The sequence below is a fragment of the Podarcis raffonei genome, chromosome Z, assembly GCF_027172205.1.
Source record: "Podarcis raffonei isolate rPodRaf1 chromosome Z, rPodRaf1.pri, whole genome shotgun sequence".
Taxonomy (NCBI): domain Eukaryota; kingdom Metazoa; phylum Chordata; class Lepidosauria; order Squamata; family Lacertidae; genus Podarcis; species Podarcis raffonei.
Genome location: NC_070621.1, coordinates 1,827,838 through 1,843,487, shown reverse-complemented (window position 1 = coordinate 1,843,487; position 15,650 = coordinate 1,827,838). Strand labels below are relative to the sequence as shown.

The window sequence follows — 15,650 nt, the reverse complement described above, 5'->3', positions numbered from 1 at the left end:
TATATGCATATGTGATTTGTGTTTTTGTTATTTGCATGTTTGTAATGTTTTTGAAAAATCGAAATTATATATATATGAATGAAATAAGAAACGGAACCAGCAGACCATTGCGATCCTGTACTCTTATTTGCCTGCATAGGCCTGGCGAAACAAGAAGTAATGAGAGCAGGCGTTTAAGATTTGGCTGATAAAAGGGCGCAGCCTCCCCTCTCCCCAAGTCTCGCCCCTTCATCCTCTAAGGCCGCAGCGGAGGGCGCCTCCTTGCACGCTACTCTTTAGCAATGCCCAGCACATGACTCTCTCCTGCCCCTCCAGTCCATGTGATCCAGTCTCCGTTTTCCCTTTGCTCCAGAGCAGGGTGGCGAGTGGACAGCGAGTCTGTCCAGCAGCCTGTTTGAAGCAAAGCATGGAGTCGGCAAGCGGCTCAGCATTCCGGAGCATGGCCACTTGAGCCTGGGATGCGCGGGGAGTCGGGGGCAAGCTTGACCAGGACCCATCCTTGAGGCTACCTTCGCCTGGGGACCACAAGACGCTCGCCGGCCAGCCGGCCATGGACTCCCGGCTGTTCCTGCTGCTGCTGCTGTCCCCCATCTCCCTCTCCCTCTGGTTTTGCGGTAAGTAGCTCTTGAGCCGGCGTCTCTTCCCCACTTTCACGGGACTGGCTCCGATTTTTTGCGCCTTCGGCTGAGTGCCGAATTCAGGAGCCGCAGTTTGCTTTAAGCCTCTGTGCAGAGAGCTCATCTTCAAGAGCACGTGCGCGGGCTATTTTGAAGCTGCAGACGGCGTAAAACAGACAAACAAAAGCAAACAAACCCAACACTGTAATAATGTTTTCCCTTTGCTCTGGCTGTGGAAGCAAGAGTTCGGCCACTTTATTCTTTTGCAAAGCTTTGTGTCTTGTAGATGCTGGTAGGTGGGGACAACGCTGTAAAGAAGAGCAGGGCGAGGAAGTTCCCTAGGTGGGCGTCATCCGCAGGTGGCTTCCCGCGACAAAAGGCCCCGATTCTAAGAGGTGGTTCCCGTTAGGCTTTCTAAGAGGTGGTTCCCGTGAGGAATCTCTGTGTGCGATCGCGCCCACTTTTGCGGGGCAGTTTGCATATAGTTTAGAGCGGGTGGCCAAAGAGAGAGAGAGGGTTGAGAACAAACCCAACTTCTTGGACTACTTTGGAGAGTTGCAAGGTCATCTCAGAAATTTATCCCATTTTTCAGAGGGGGGGGGACTGGGAACGTTCTCCTTTTCTTTGTCTGCCTCCAGGGGAGCGGGTTAGGAGGCAAAGAGGAGCTATATTAGAAGAGGGAAAGTCCGTGTTTGTTCAGAGAAGCCTTCTCCTCTTCCTCGCTCTCCAACTTGAGGCTCCCAGCCTGGGCCGGGCTGCCCTTTTCCCAGTCCTGACCAACGCAGGAGCCGAAAGGAAAACGTTTGCACCCAGTAATTCCCCTCTTTTTCTCCTGGACCGACTTCTTTGTCTGGCTCCTGGCATTCCGTTGGTTCCTGGGACGCAACCGGGCTGCTTTTGTGTCCCGTAACCATGGCTACAGAGAGAGCGTGTGAAGTAACGTTGGGGGCTTTTGTGTGGCTGCAGAGAGCAGGCCCCATGGCGCGCGGGGCTGCTCCTCCATGAGCCAGAGTGCGGTCGTGGGGCGATCTTTCTTTGGGACAACAGCTTGGAGGAGGCTGTTCTTCATTATCTTTTCTTGGTTTTTAGAGGGATCGCAAGGGCGGGCATGCCGCTTCAAAGCTGCTATCTGGCATTCAGGGAGCCCTGCTAACTGTATAAATCTCCAGACTAAGCCAACTGGCAGAGGGGGTTCTGCCAGCATGTTTCACTGCTTGAAATTGTTCGTTCTTCCTTGAGAGGGAGAATTCCAAACCTTTCAACGACCCTGTAATTACATGTAGGCATTTGGCACAGCCCCCATTTCACAGAGCAGGAAAACTGAGACACCTGCAGGCCAAGTGAAAGGCTCATAGCTGCAATGTGTCCAGGACCCGCTCTGGGCAATTGTAATATTGCAGGTCTAATATTTCTACCCTGGTGAAAATGGAATGTATGAGCTGATTGATCTGCTCAAGCCAATACCTAAGGCCTGCCTCCTGTAACCATGGGTGAATATCAGACACAGGGTCTTTTCAGCAGTGGCTCCACAGCTGTAGAAATCCCTCCCAGCAGGACACCCAGCAGGCCCATTATCTTCCTGTCTTTAGATGTTAAGACATTTCTACTTAAGCTTTTTTTTATTTATTTAAAAAAACGTTTTGCTTGCCTTGTGATATTTCTGTTACTATGAAGTTTGATTAGAACAGCTATGTTATCAATTTGTTTTAAATGATTTGTGGCCTTTAAAAAGTAGTTGCGCACCAGTTTGTGTGTGTGTGTAGAGCAGCAGTTCACAAATGATATGAAATAAATTATTATTAATTACATTTGTATCCCACCTTTTCTTTAAGGAGCTGAAGGTGGCTTACATAGTTCTCCTCCCCTTTTTATCCTCACAAGAACCTTGTGAGGTAGGTTGGGCTTGAGAGTAAGTGGTCACCCTGTGAGTTTAATGGCTGAATGGTGATTTGAACCCCGATCTCTCAGGGCACACCCAACACTCTAGCTGCTACTCCATACTGTGTGTTGCCTGCCAATGCCAGCCAGCCTTGTTCAGTTAGCATGCTTGGTTTGTAGTTGCCCTAAGCATGCTTCCATTGGGAGTGGCACTTGGTGTGAGTGGGAAAGTGTTCTGATGTGTCAGTGTAATAGCAGGTCTCATCCTTGTGAGCTGCAGGGCAGCACCCCTGTGCAATGACATTAGAGCCCATCTCTTCCACTGGGTGCTTAGCCCCTGCCTACAGTGCCACTGAGGCAAATCTCAAATCTCCCACTTTTGAGTAGCAGATGCCTGGAAGTTTTTCAGATAGCCCCATCAGCATGCCACTTGTGGGGAGGGGATGCTTTTGAGGATCAGGGGGAAGATTTCAGAGGGCAGAAGGGGGCACTGAGGCTGGATCCAGACACATCAGAGAAGCTTTTCAGTTAAACACGTTGTATACTTTGTATGAGAAATCAGGTTGGCAAAAACAGAACTCCACAGCACCCTCTGTGTCACAACAGAAAAAGAGTGCTTTTTCTTTGCCAATGTAGCTGAGTCCTGCGTCACAGGCAGTATTGCACCATTTAGTTTGCTCTTGACTGTGCACTTGAGTCGGGGACTGGGAATCTGTGCCATATGCCTTCCACCTAGAATGAAGGAGGAGGAGAATAAGAATCGTGCTTCGTATCCCGGCTTGAGGCAAATCTGGCTCTGTCTGTCCTGGTGTCATGTAGACACCTGGAGTGCAGCTCAGACGTGCCCCAGCCATAGTGTTCCTTCCTCCTCTCTTAAGTGGCTGATTTGCCTGCCTTAGCTGCTGGCGTATTTAGATTGGATTTGGAATTAAGGCTTGAGAGCCAGCGTGCCTCACCAGAACACACAAGAACTCCCCCCCCCGCCTTGATCCCATTTCCCTGTTTGATATGTAGCAGCAGCAGCGAGATCAGAGGAGCTGGGAAGCATGAAGGTCACCCTTGAGGAGTGTTTACAAAGGGGGTATTCTGCTGGGTGAGCGGGGCTACAATGGGAAGTGGCAGATCAAAGAGCTTCAGGGGTAGGGGAGGCAAGACAACCATAAAAGCAGCTTGGATTTATGGGCCTTGTATGGCCCCCTCCTCGAAACCTGATAATAGGAGCAGTTTCATCTCAGAGGCTGTATGAAAATGGTAGGTGGATAATAAGATGCACACCTGACCGGTCTTCTATTCAGGGAACATCTGCTTCAAGCTGCACTTAATGGCACTGTGAATATTTAATGCATACATTTTGGCACCGGCAACCCCTGCAGAGGCAGAAAAAGAGCCTGAAATAGGCAGCTGTGTCTGCAGGTGCTTCTGGGCAAGAGGGTTTTTCAGGTGGGGTGGGGGTGAAGTCAACCATTTGTCAGGTGAGCAGTTCAGATGTACCCCTGACACCTGCAAACCACGGCAGGGACACTGCGTAGTCCATGCAAGTTCTATAGGTGGCTGAGTCGTTGAGTTCACATGTGCAAACAAACATAGGCTGTCTTGCACCTCTCATTCTATCTTTCCTGTCACAATGCTTCTGCCTTATCAGTGAGTCACACAACTGGAGAAGAGTGCACATTTTTAAAGGGAAACTCAAGCACTAATGCCAGCCTCCTCCTCCACACTGAAGGGGAACTTTACCATTTGGTGTTGGTTTCACTAACCTGACATGTACAGTGGTACCTCGGGTTACATATGCTTCAGGTTACAGACGCTTCAGGTTACAGACTCCGCTAACCCAGAAATAGTACCTCAGGTTAAGAACTTTGCTTCAGGATGAGAACAGAAATCGTGCTCCGGCGGCGCGGTGGCCCCATTAGCTAAAGTGGTGCTTCAGGTTAAGAACAGTTTCAGGTTAAGAACGGACCTCCGGAACAAATTAAATTCTTAACCCGAGGTACCACTGTAGTTGGGAGCAATTACCAAAGTATGTATCATATACTGTACCCACCATTGCCGCCGTTTTAATGTGCCCCCACTCTCCTGACTCCAGTGAGATTTTCACTGCTTTTTTGTGGTTATGACCTGTGGCTTGCTTGAGGAACCAAACAGACATTGTGTCTTCCTGGAACATCCCCAACTCAAAAGCCACGCATCTCCTTCTCATAAGTGTGGAGCAAACATGTGGCCGCTCCTCAGTGATGTATAGTTTGCATTCACTGCTCTTGTTCTAGGACTAAGCCCTGGAATTGCATTGATACCCTGAGTCAAATAGAATCCTAGAAAATAAAATTAAACATATTGTGCTGCATGCATAGGACAGGAAAGGGGAGGTCTGTCTGTCTGTCTGTCTGTATTTAGAAAGTTTCTTACCTGTCCTTCTTCAAAAGGTTAGAGGGTGGGTTACAATTGTACAGTGTGCAGTTACAAAAACAGTTAAAACCAAATGGAACAGAACAGTAGAAATTCTGTAAAAGAGGCAGGTCCCATATAATAAAATAGAAACCTTCTGTCATCTGCCAGAGTAAAGAGATGTGTCTTCAGCATACAGCAAAACCTATACAACACACCTCTGTGGGGAGGGAGTTCCCCAGTTAGGAGCTTTGATGAACATGTCTCCTTCCCTCACCATTTGGGTCTGAATTGAAGGAATGTGGTAGAAGATGCCTTCTCCTCCTTCCTGATCCAGCTTTAAGTCACTTCCTCACTCTGCCCTGGCACCTGTTCTTGAGTGCAGATGACACCAAGAGAAGGATATAGAAGGGCTAAGCTTGCCAACTGCCCAGGGTGATTTCAAGTGAAGCAGGTCAAGGAGGCACCATGTCCAGCTGCAAATGAAGTCACTCTCACTGATTGCACAGATGCCAAAATCCATATACTCTTCCGCAGAAGCGCTTCCCCCCTCCTGTCCACTGATCCTTTGCCTGAGTAAATTTTTATTACTAATTATTTATTAGCTTTATTTACTTACTATGTATGTAAAAGTGAACATAAAACAGACCAACAAAGGCAGAACGTAGAGGCTCAAGTCATTGCTTAGGTTGGCTTACAAGCAACATCAAGGAGTGGTATTCTCTTTTAATATTTGTTTTTCTTCCCTGCCCTGAATCTGCCTGCATCACTTCTGTACATTTAATGTCAACGGGGCACTGAAAGGCTGTTATGCTTCAAGACTGATGTCCAAGACTATACACAAGTCCATTGCAATCTGCTCTCACACTCTCCCGTGGTCATTACTACCCCTTGGTGAAGCACCAGTGTGGGAAATGATTGGTGCTGAGGTTGTTAAACTGAAGCAAGGTGCTTGGGGGTGAGGGTGGGGAGCTGTATCTGAGCTGTTCAGCTCCTGGTCCCCTTCCTTCCTTCCTTCCTTCCTTCCTTCCTTCCTTCCTTCCTTCCTTCCTGGGAGTCATCCAGAGAGAATGCCCTTCTGCTAATCTCTTCTGCTGACCAGGAGAGGAGGAGGGCAGCAGAGGTCACCCAGGATTTACTAATATAAGCACATGCCTTTCAATTGCCATGGAAACATAACTCTTTCCATCGCACCTTCAAAGTTGCCCTCTGAGTTGTTGTTTAACTCTTGTGTCTTCTGGAGACCAAGGTGCCCCTCCCTGCCTTTTATGCTGATGACACTAAAGGCTGAGTGTTTGGCAAGTCAGCAAGCACCTGAGGCCAGCTGCCTGCCAAGGATTTGTCCTTTTCAAACCAGTGCTAAAACCAAGCCAAATTCTGCATTTATATATGTACTCATGCAAGGAATGTCGTACACAGGCCTGGCTCTATCATTAGGCAGAGTGAGGCAACTGCCTCAGGTGGCAAATGAGAAGGGACATGGAGCAGCAGTGAGGTGTTGAAAGCAGAGCTTCATGTGCCCTGCAGCCTGCTCTTGCTAAGCTAGCCTGTTGCCCTCAATTTTCAGCGGACCATGGCAACATACGAAGAGCCCTGCTGGATCAGACACACTGTTCTCAGAGTGTCCAGACAGATGTTCCTGGGAAACCTTCATTTGGGACCTGAGTGTAGCAGCACTCCTCCCACTTGTGATTTCCAGTAACTGGTATATGAGGCACTCTCCCGCTCACAGTGGAGGCAAAGCATTAATTTATCTATGCTTCATGTGAAACCATTCATGTTAGTGGCCAACACTGTCTCACCCCATGGTTCAAAAACAGGCTGTACGAAGAAGGTCTTCCTTTCGCCTGTCACATTTCCAGCTTTGAAGTAAGATTGAGCTGCCAGTTGAGTTGGCTTCTATATGTGGAATGGAGGCAGGTGGGTGGGTGGGTGGGGGAGATGCTATTTTGTTATTTGCCTAAGGTAGCAAAAAGTATTGGGTCAGCCTTGAATTTTGAACCCCAGATCAGGACTTGGCTTGAACCAGGATTCATCAGAGCTGGCCCCATTATGAAGTGATAAGAAAAATGAGATATTGATAAATTAGGTTTACTTGTATGCTGCTTTTCCACAATGAGCTGTGCCCACAGTGGCTTACAGCAAACATACATATAAAGCATCAAAATTCACTAAATTTCAATAAACTCAATAAAATTTCAATAAACTCAAAAATGACAAAAAACAACAATTTAACAAACACAGAATAAATTCAGTATTACAAAAAAAGGGAAAGGAAAGGAGGAATCCAGGTTTAAGTACATAGAGAAGCATAATAAGAGTTAACTGGCAATAATGCTTCTGGTACTGGTCTTGCTGTACTGCAAAGAGCCTGTCTTAAATGCAGTTCAGACGGGAGAGGTCCTCTCACCAGGCTAGATTACATACTGCTGACTCACATAGCTTACTCCAAAGGAGGCTGGTCGTGGCAAAAGGCAAATGTTGGGACGGGCAATGGTGGTTCTTCTCTTCCATCAGAGTGAGGGCAGTTATAGGAATCCATAGAAGGGACGGGGGAGAAATTTGATTCAATTTTCTCTTATAGGGAAACCTGATCTAATTTGTGCTTTCTGAAACAATACACAAGGTGAAAACACAGCTACCCATCAAAATTCACACTTCTCCAAACGCTGCAATTTCCAGCCAAGCTGTAAAACACACCTACACCCATATGCTAGAGTAATGTGTGCCTAAAAGTACACAAACTAAATAAAATCACATTCAAAGATGCATTATATTAGGCCAAATTACATACAAATATGTATTGGACGCGGGTAGCACTGGGTTAAACCACAGAGCCTAGGACTTGCCAATCAGGAGGTCGGTGGTTTGAATCCTTGCGATGGGGTGAGCTCCCGTTGCTCGGTCCCTGCTTCTGCCAACCTAGCAGTTCGAAAGCACGTCCAAGTGCAAGTAGATAAATAGGTACCGCTCTGGTGGGAAGGTAAACGGCGTTTCCGTGCGCTGCTCTGGTTTGCCAGAAGCGGCTTAGTCATGCTGGCCACATGACCCGGAAGCTGTACGCCGGCTCCCTCGGCCAGGAAAGCGAGATGAGCGCTGCAACCCCAGAGTCGGCCACAACTGGACCTAATGGTCAGGGGTCCCTTTACCTTTATGTATTTATTAGGAGAAAGTAGCACTAAAATGCTGGTGAATTTTCATTTGTGGTTGTTTTTTAAAAAAATCACAAATAGATGTGGAGAAGTAAAACTGAGAGATTTGCTCATCCCTATTCTACAGGCACCTCTGAACGGCTACCTGGAGCTCTGAGGTCATCATGCCTGCCATGCGGTCCCTGAGAGACAGTGCAGCAAATAAGCCATTTAAGGTTTTATTTCTTTTAATAGTGCTGCATCAGCAGAGCATTGGGGAGACAATGGCTGTGAACAGGCATGAAAGCATGATGCTCCCTTCAAAGAAACTTGTTTGCTCTCTTCCACCACTGTGGCATCTTTGACACTGAAAACTAAACCTCTTAGAAATCTGGAGTAGAACTAGGTGAAAGGGTTTCCGTGCGAAGATTGGCATTCCTGAATTTTGTCTAGCAGCAATGCCAAAAAGTGTGCTTGTATTCACTTTTCTCAGTGAAATAGTGTTGTTGTCCCCCACAACCCCTGCTGCACCTGGGGGTGGAAGAAGAATCGTGTGGAGTGGTAGGACTTGACATCTTTCCGCAGGGCCTGCAAGACAGAGCTGTTCCACCGGGCCTTTGGCCAAGGCACAGTCTGACCCCCTCCTTCTGTAATCCTCATAGAACTCTAGCCCGATGGTTGCCGTTAATTTGATTCTGAATTGATTCTAGAATGAATTGATTTTAGAATGAATTTCAATTAATTAACTGTGATTTTATGTAAACTGTGCTATTTTTACTGTTGTTAGCCTCTCTGAGCCCTGCTTTGGCTGGGGAGGACAGGATATAAATAAAATTTTATTATTTATTATTATTATTAATGAGGCTCTATGGAGATGTATCTGATGAGGCCTGTTTAGTAGGGCCCTGGTTGTTTTCTCCTGCTCCGGAGGGCAGGATCCGAACAAATGGATTCTTGTTACAAGGAAGGAAATTCCGACTAACCATCAGGAAGAACTTTCTGAGAGTAAGAGCTGTTTGACAGTGGAAGAGACTCCTTCAGGAGGGGATGGACTCTCCTTCCTTGGAGCTTATTATTATTATTACAGTGGTACCTCGGGTTAAGTATAATTCGTTCCAGAGGTCTGTTCTTAACCTGAAACTGTTCTTAACCTGAAGCACCACTTTAGCTAATGGGGCCTCCTGCTGCTGCTGCGCCGCCAGAGCACGATTTCTGTTCTCATCCTGAAGCAAAGTTCTTAACCCGAGGTACTACTTCTGGGTTAGCGGAGTCTGTAACCTGAAGCGTATGTAACCTGAAGTGCATGTAACGCGAGGTACCACTGTATTATTATTATTATTATTATTATTATTATTATTATTATTAAATTTTATACCCCGCCCTCCCCAGCCAAGACCAGGCTCAGGGCGGCTAACACTGGTATAAAACAATTGATTGAAATAGAACTTAAAACAAAAACAAGATTAAAATACAACATTAAAATGCAGCCTCATTTTAAGCAGAGGTTGGATAGTCAACTGTCGTCTATGATTTAATTTTGTTCCTGCACTGCAGAGGGTTGAACTATATAGCCCACGGGGTCCCTTCCAGCTCTACATTTCTATGGTTCTATGATTCTGTGGTTGCAGTGGAGATCGTATCTGATGAGGGTGAAAGGATAAGGTTGACACACTGAGAGTAACTGAGCTAGTTGCAGACCTGGGCAAATCACGTAGCCTTCCTTTATAGCCTTCCTTCCTTTCTTTGCTTGGTCCTCTTTCCAAGTGTGATAGAAACCTTTGCCATTCTGGCCTCCGCAGAAGATGCAGAAACTGATAACCCCAATACTTGCAGCTTCCCCATTGGAATTTTAAGTGGGGGGTTGGGTCATCAAGGAGGGGGCTTATCAGCATACCTGTCTGGGAGAGTATGAAGAAGCAAGTGTGGTGTGCATGGCTAATGTTAGAGTGACATTTAAGGTACCAGTTGTACACAGGGGGTCGGAGCCACTGCAGAGCCCTGTGACCTCAGAGGAGGGTGCTTGGGAGAATTTAGTTTCCCCCCAGATTCTTAATCATGAACATAGCTTGTCTTGGATATAAAGGGCATTTGGAGGGAAATCAAACTGACATCCACCAGTAGTGGATGCAATCTAACTGGTTGTCTTTCTGTCCACCTGACTCCCCCTCCCTCTCAATAAACTCCTGCATGCGACAGTATCTTGTCCCCAATTCCAAACGCACAAACGCACGCACACACACACACACACACACACACACACATATATGAACATCTCTCTGGTGGATCCCCAGCTTTAGCCAAGCACCTACTAGAGCAGGCAGGCGGGGTGTGGGATGGGGAGGCAGACTTCATGGTACAAGAAAATGATAGCCATTAGCAGCTTAACTCCCAAGGCAAACAGAGGCTTGGTGATATCCATTGCAACTTCAAATGAATAGGTGATGTTCATCATGACCTCAGGACAGGGAAGAGAAGCGCGCGCACACACACACACACACACACACACTCCACTCCACTTCCTTTAAACTGCAATCTCAATCTTGATCACCCCACATGGCTGTTTATATTTTAAAGCAAAGCAGAAAGAAACTTGTTAAATTAATTACATATTTAAATACCATCCAGTTTAGCCCCAGTGCCTTATTTTTTCAGCATGACTTTTTTTATGCTGTCCTATGACATTTGTCTGTTGACTTTTGCTGCTTTTTACTCTGATTTTTTTCTCATTAATTTCAGTCTTCATGTAGTGCTTCCCTTGATTATAACTATTGTTTTGAACGTTTTTTCTTTGTGCCCTGAGAAGGACTGAAAAATAAATCAAAACTGTACACATCCCCCTTGATTCTGTTGCCTTGCAGAATGGTCTCGTAGAAGCAGAGAAAGGATCTCAAAGGTCTTCTTGTCCATGGTTTGAATCTGTCAGTTTAGGTTTCTTTCAGTTTCTCATTTTTCCATGTTTCCACATTAAGTTTAACACATTTCCAGATCAGTTTATAAATGTTTCTTCAAAGTTCTCCCCAAAATTTGTCAGCATTTAAGTGTTACCTGCCTTCGAATGTACACATTTCTGCATGCAATTTTCCTAACAAAGACATTTTTGCCAGCAGTTTCCGATAATGCCTTTCTGTATGTTAGTCTCAGAAATATTACACATGTTTTATGCACACTTAACTGTAACATTTTTTTGGATGGAGAACTGCATCACAATATTCAGAGAAATGCAAAATTTCTAGGAATAGCTGAGTTTTGCTTTTCATATTGTTTCGGGAAATGTAAATCAGATAGATATGCATTAGGAGGTGAGAATTTCTCCCCCATCCATGCATGACCTTGTCTGACCCCCTCTTCTCCTTCCCGGCTCAGTGCACTGAGAGCATCCTTAACAGAGTCCGCTGAGCTTCTGAAGTGTCTCCTCCTGTCTAGCCAAAAAGCTCCTTTGCAGCTTCTGCCCATTTACTCTCACGCTGCCCCCCAGAGCAACAAAAAATGAACCTGCTTCATCTCCTCTCTGCCACACATCCCTTTAATCTTCTCTTCTGCAGGCTAAGCTCTTTCAAGGCAGCTGTGGCCAGTTTCACACCATACAGGACAACACTTTAAACAGTCATATGGCTCCCCCCAAAGAATTATGGGAACTGTAGTTAGGAGTTGCTTGCACTCCCTCTCAGAGCTACAATTTTCAGAGTGGTTTAGCAATCAGTCAGTCCCTCTTCATGGGAAACTCTTGAGATTCAGTCAGCATCAGACTGAAAGTTTGTGTTAACATTAAAGGGGGAAATTATCACATCTTACACAGAATCCCATGTCAAAGCAATTTACTTACCAAGACATCTGTAAATGCGAACTCCAGACTCCCCCCCAGGTGGGAAAAGGAGGGGTGGGGGAGAGAGGTGTTCCGCTTATGCTCTTTAACTGTGGCTGGCTTTGAAGTTTATCCTAATCAGTTCTCCCTTCTCAAATGTGCATGGCATTCGCTCTGGAAGAAGGCAGTGGGATCCTCTAGTGCTGTTTTCTCATAAAAACATAGAGCAAGAGGTCAAGGTGTTGGCGCTCCTTGTAGACCAATGATTGCAGCATCTGTGCAAGACAGTGGTCACTTTTCAGCAGCTGGACATTGGGCATTATAGACTGATATATCTTTTCAGTTGTTTTAAAATGTGGCTGTTTTTTATATTTTTGTCAGCTTAGTTGTTGTATAGTCTTCCTGGATTCCTTGGGAGGAAGAGATGGATAAAAATCAAACAAATAACAATAATTTAAAGAAAACCAGACATTCCTGCAGTCCCATTAAAAAAATTATTTTATGTGTTTATAATATATCCCAGGGAGTTTCACAATTGAAAATTACAGTAAAATACAATTGCACAATTAAAACTCTACAGAAGAACAGAATTAAAAGCGCTTTCCAAATTTATCACATATTTTAAACCAGATGCTGGAGTTGATCACTCATCTACGGTATTGAAAATATAGTCTCATTCCCCATCTGATCTGTGAAAAAATAACCTGACACACACCTTTCAGTGGCAGAGGAGCATCATTCGCTTTGCGTGTGAAAGGTCCCAGGTTCCACCCTCAGCCTCCCCCAGTGGGACCGCTTCCTGAAACCCTGGGGAGCTGCTGCCAGGCCCTGTAAGTCACAGAGAAGCAGGCTGCTCTCCTGCCACCACCCGTTCAGTTTCTGATGGTGGTGGCACTCTGAGAGGGCCTCCGCAGAAACAAATCCTGTGCAGATTGATGCAGGAGAAGGTGGCCACACATCCCATCCCTAACGCAGCAGACTTCCCATCTCTGAGCCATTTAAGGAGCAGCGGCTAATTGTGGCATTGTGCCAGTTATGCATGGTACATATTCACGGCACTCATTAATAAAATAACAGCCTGAGCCCATAGGCCAGACCACTTCAAAGGCTGAAAGCAGGGTTTATGGAAAAGGGTGAGTTCTCGGGTGCAAACATCTCACTTCAGGAACAAAGCAGGGCACAATTTATTCATTGTGTTTTATTTATGTATTTCCCATGGTCCCTGACAGTCCTCAGTGCTGCTTCCCAAGAGAGAGGCATGTATGTACATGGCTGTGCAACTGGCTTTGGATTTGCAGGGTGCTGTGTGCCTAATGTAGAGACTAATGAAGAAGCTCTTCTCACAGGCCCTGGATGTGATTTTTGGTTATGGTTGTGGTTCTGCTCCCTGCATGGTTTCTGCAGTGCTATTGCTTGAAGGGGTCTACCTTGAACCACACTGCCCAGACCTTAAAGAGTACATCTTGCACCCCGTTCTGGCCAGAGCTAAACAAAGCTAGATCCAATCCAGGACTCAGCCTGGAACCTGTTTAACAGCACCAGAATGTGTGAACGAATAGTGCAGTTTCTCTCAGCATTTGCACGATGCAGGGGTGAATTTCAGCAGAGGCACTGAACCTGTTCGTAGCAGCAGCAGCAGCACCTTAAGCTGTAGAAAGCATACTTTTCCTACCCACTGAATAATCACAATCAGACCTGATATCTGGGATTAGGGCTTGCAACTAAGAAGATGTGAAGTGGGGGGGGGGCAGAGGCGAAGCAACCTGCTCCTGTACCTGGAGCGGCGCTCGTCCCTGGGGGTGTGGCGCGTGTCCCGAGGGCGTGGCGCACCGCCCATGTGGGGTGTGGCACACCCCGGGGGTGCCGCCGATCAGGGATTGGCATTTTGTCACCCTGCCCCTTTGGAAGGGTGGACCGCCCCCCCTCGGAATGCCCCGGGGGGAGGGGAGAAGCACCCCTCTGCTTTAGGAAGGTGAATACAGGCACTGCTGCTTTGACTGGTACTAGACACTGATGTAGCTGGGTGGGTCCCCTTCCTCTCCCTTCCTGAACCATCCTGGTTGCTGGAGGAGCAGTTATGCATCACCAAAGAGAGAAAATGTATCATCGAAAAGACAGATTTGTATATGCAGTTTTAGAAAGAACAACGTGATTTTGACAGCAATGCAATACATGCTGCCCTAGTGGGGAGGACTGTGACCAGGCAAGCTGTGGGCCTGTTCAGCCTGCTGATGCTCACCATTGATGGGCAGTTGCAGGCAGGTCTGACTCAAGACAGTTTGGCACCCGAGCAAACCACAAAGTCGTGTCCCTCCTCCACACCAGGGAGTAAGGGGTGAGTGAAAATCTACATCAGGGAAAAGGGGGGGGGGAGGATAAAGGTCTACATCAGGACCTGCTGCCCTTGTGCACCCTGCTGCCTGCGGCGGTTGCTTCACCTTGCCTCACAGGCGGGCTGGCCCTGATCTCTAGGGCTCTAGATCTTCAAACTGGGCTTAGAGTGGGCAGCCCTTCAAACAGAGAACCACCCTCTGACAGGTGCTCGTGGCCACCTGCATCCAGGGGATGCCACTGCTGGCCTTTCTGGCTCCAGCCTTCACCCAGCAGCAGGTGTAGCTCAGCACCTGCTTTCCCACCTGCATCTGGGGGTCCTTTCCAGGCACACCCCATCCAGCTATGTCTGCCATGGCAGCAGCAGCAGCCAGTGCCTTTTGGGGCAGGCCTGTTCGAAGCGCTTCCTGGCTGCTCATTAAGAGAGGCTTGCCTGCGCTTCCCACTCTTAATTGCCACAGTGGATTCCAGGCATGTTCCGTCATTCCTGTTTTTTCTGCCTGAGCGGGAATTCAAGAATAAAAGGGCTGATGAAAAGGGTGCGCTGGGCTGTGTGGAGCGCAGCACATTCCCCAGCGTCACATGGAGCTGGGCTGGCGGGGGCGGAGGGATGGAACGGAAGCCTGCATCCTGGAAAACCCCCACCACGGGGTGAAAGGTAGCCCATGGAGGAATGTGGCTTGAAACCAGGCAGGAATGGTGTGTGTGTGTGCATGAAAGGCTAAGCATCTGCACAGGCAGGTCCCCCTGCAAACATAACCAGGAGGGTGGCACACATGTCACACAGTTGACTATGCAGACCATCTTTGGGGTGACACAGAAGTGTCAGCAGGGCAGACAAAGGGAGCCCTTCAGCTCCTCCTCTCAAGAGAAGGGGCAGTGAGGGTTTGCAAAGCCCCCAACAATGAATGAAGACATTTTAAAATGTTCATGAACATCCTCTCTAGTGAAGGACTCTGGCATCACACAGCCTCCCCCACTTTTTGCCCGATGGTAATCCTTTTACATTTTGCTGCATTAGGGTTGTCACTCTTTGCTTTTAGTAATGTTTTCAAAAAATTGTTTTGAGATTTTTGTGTAGTATTTTTATGGTTTTGCTTTCCTTGTTTTGTTGGATGTATATGACATGCGGCTGGTAAACCACTTTGGTGATGGTAGGGAATGCTTAAAAAGTGTTATATAAGTTTATTAAATAAAAAAAATTCATTAAGGATCTGCTTAGTATACCACCCACCCACAAATCCAGCCTGGAAGCTAGCCCTCTCCTTCGTGAATTAGCTTAATCCTCATTTAAAGCCATCCAAATTTGTGGCCATCGTTGTCTCCTGTGGGAGAGAGTTCCACAGTTTAACTGCTGTGTGAAGAAGGACTTTTTTTTATCTGTGCTGAATCATCCAGCCTTCAGCTTCATTGGGTGTCCACATGTTCTAGTGTTATGCAAAAGGGAGAAAAACTTCTCTTTATCCTCCCTCCATGCAATGCATACTTTTATAAATTTCTGTCTTG

At 46.9% G+C, this 15,650-nt stretch overlaps 1 protein-coding gene across 1 annotated transcript in view; it reads left to right on the top strand.

Moving 5' to 3' along the window:
* Window positions 1-308: 308 nt before the first annotated feature.
* CRB2 (crumbs cell polarity complex component 2) overlaps window positions 309-15,650 on the top strand; it is a 62,522-nt gene continuing 47,180 nt past the window's right edge. The window contains exon 1 of the mRNA XM_053373459.1: window positions 309-614. Within this exon, the coding sequence (XP_053229434.1) occupies window positions 551-614 (64 nt within the window). The 5' untranslated portion in view covers window positions 309-550. The remainder of the gene's footprint in view (window positions 615-15,650) is intronic.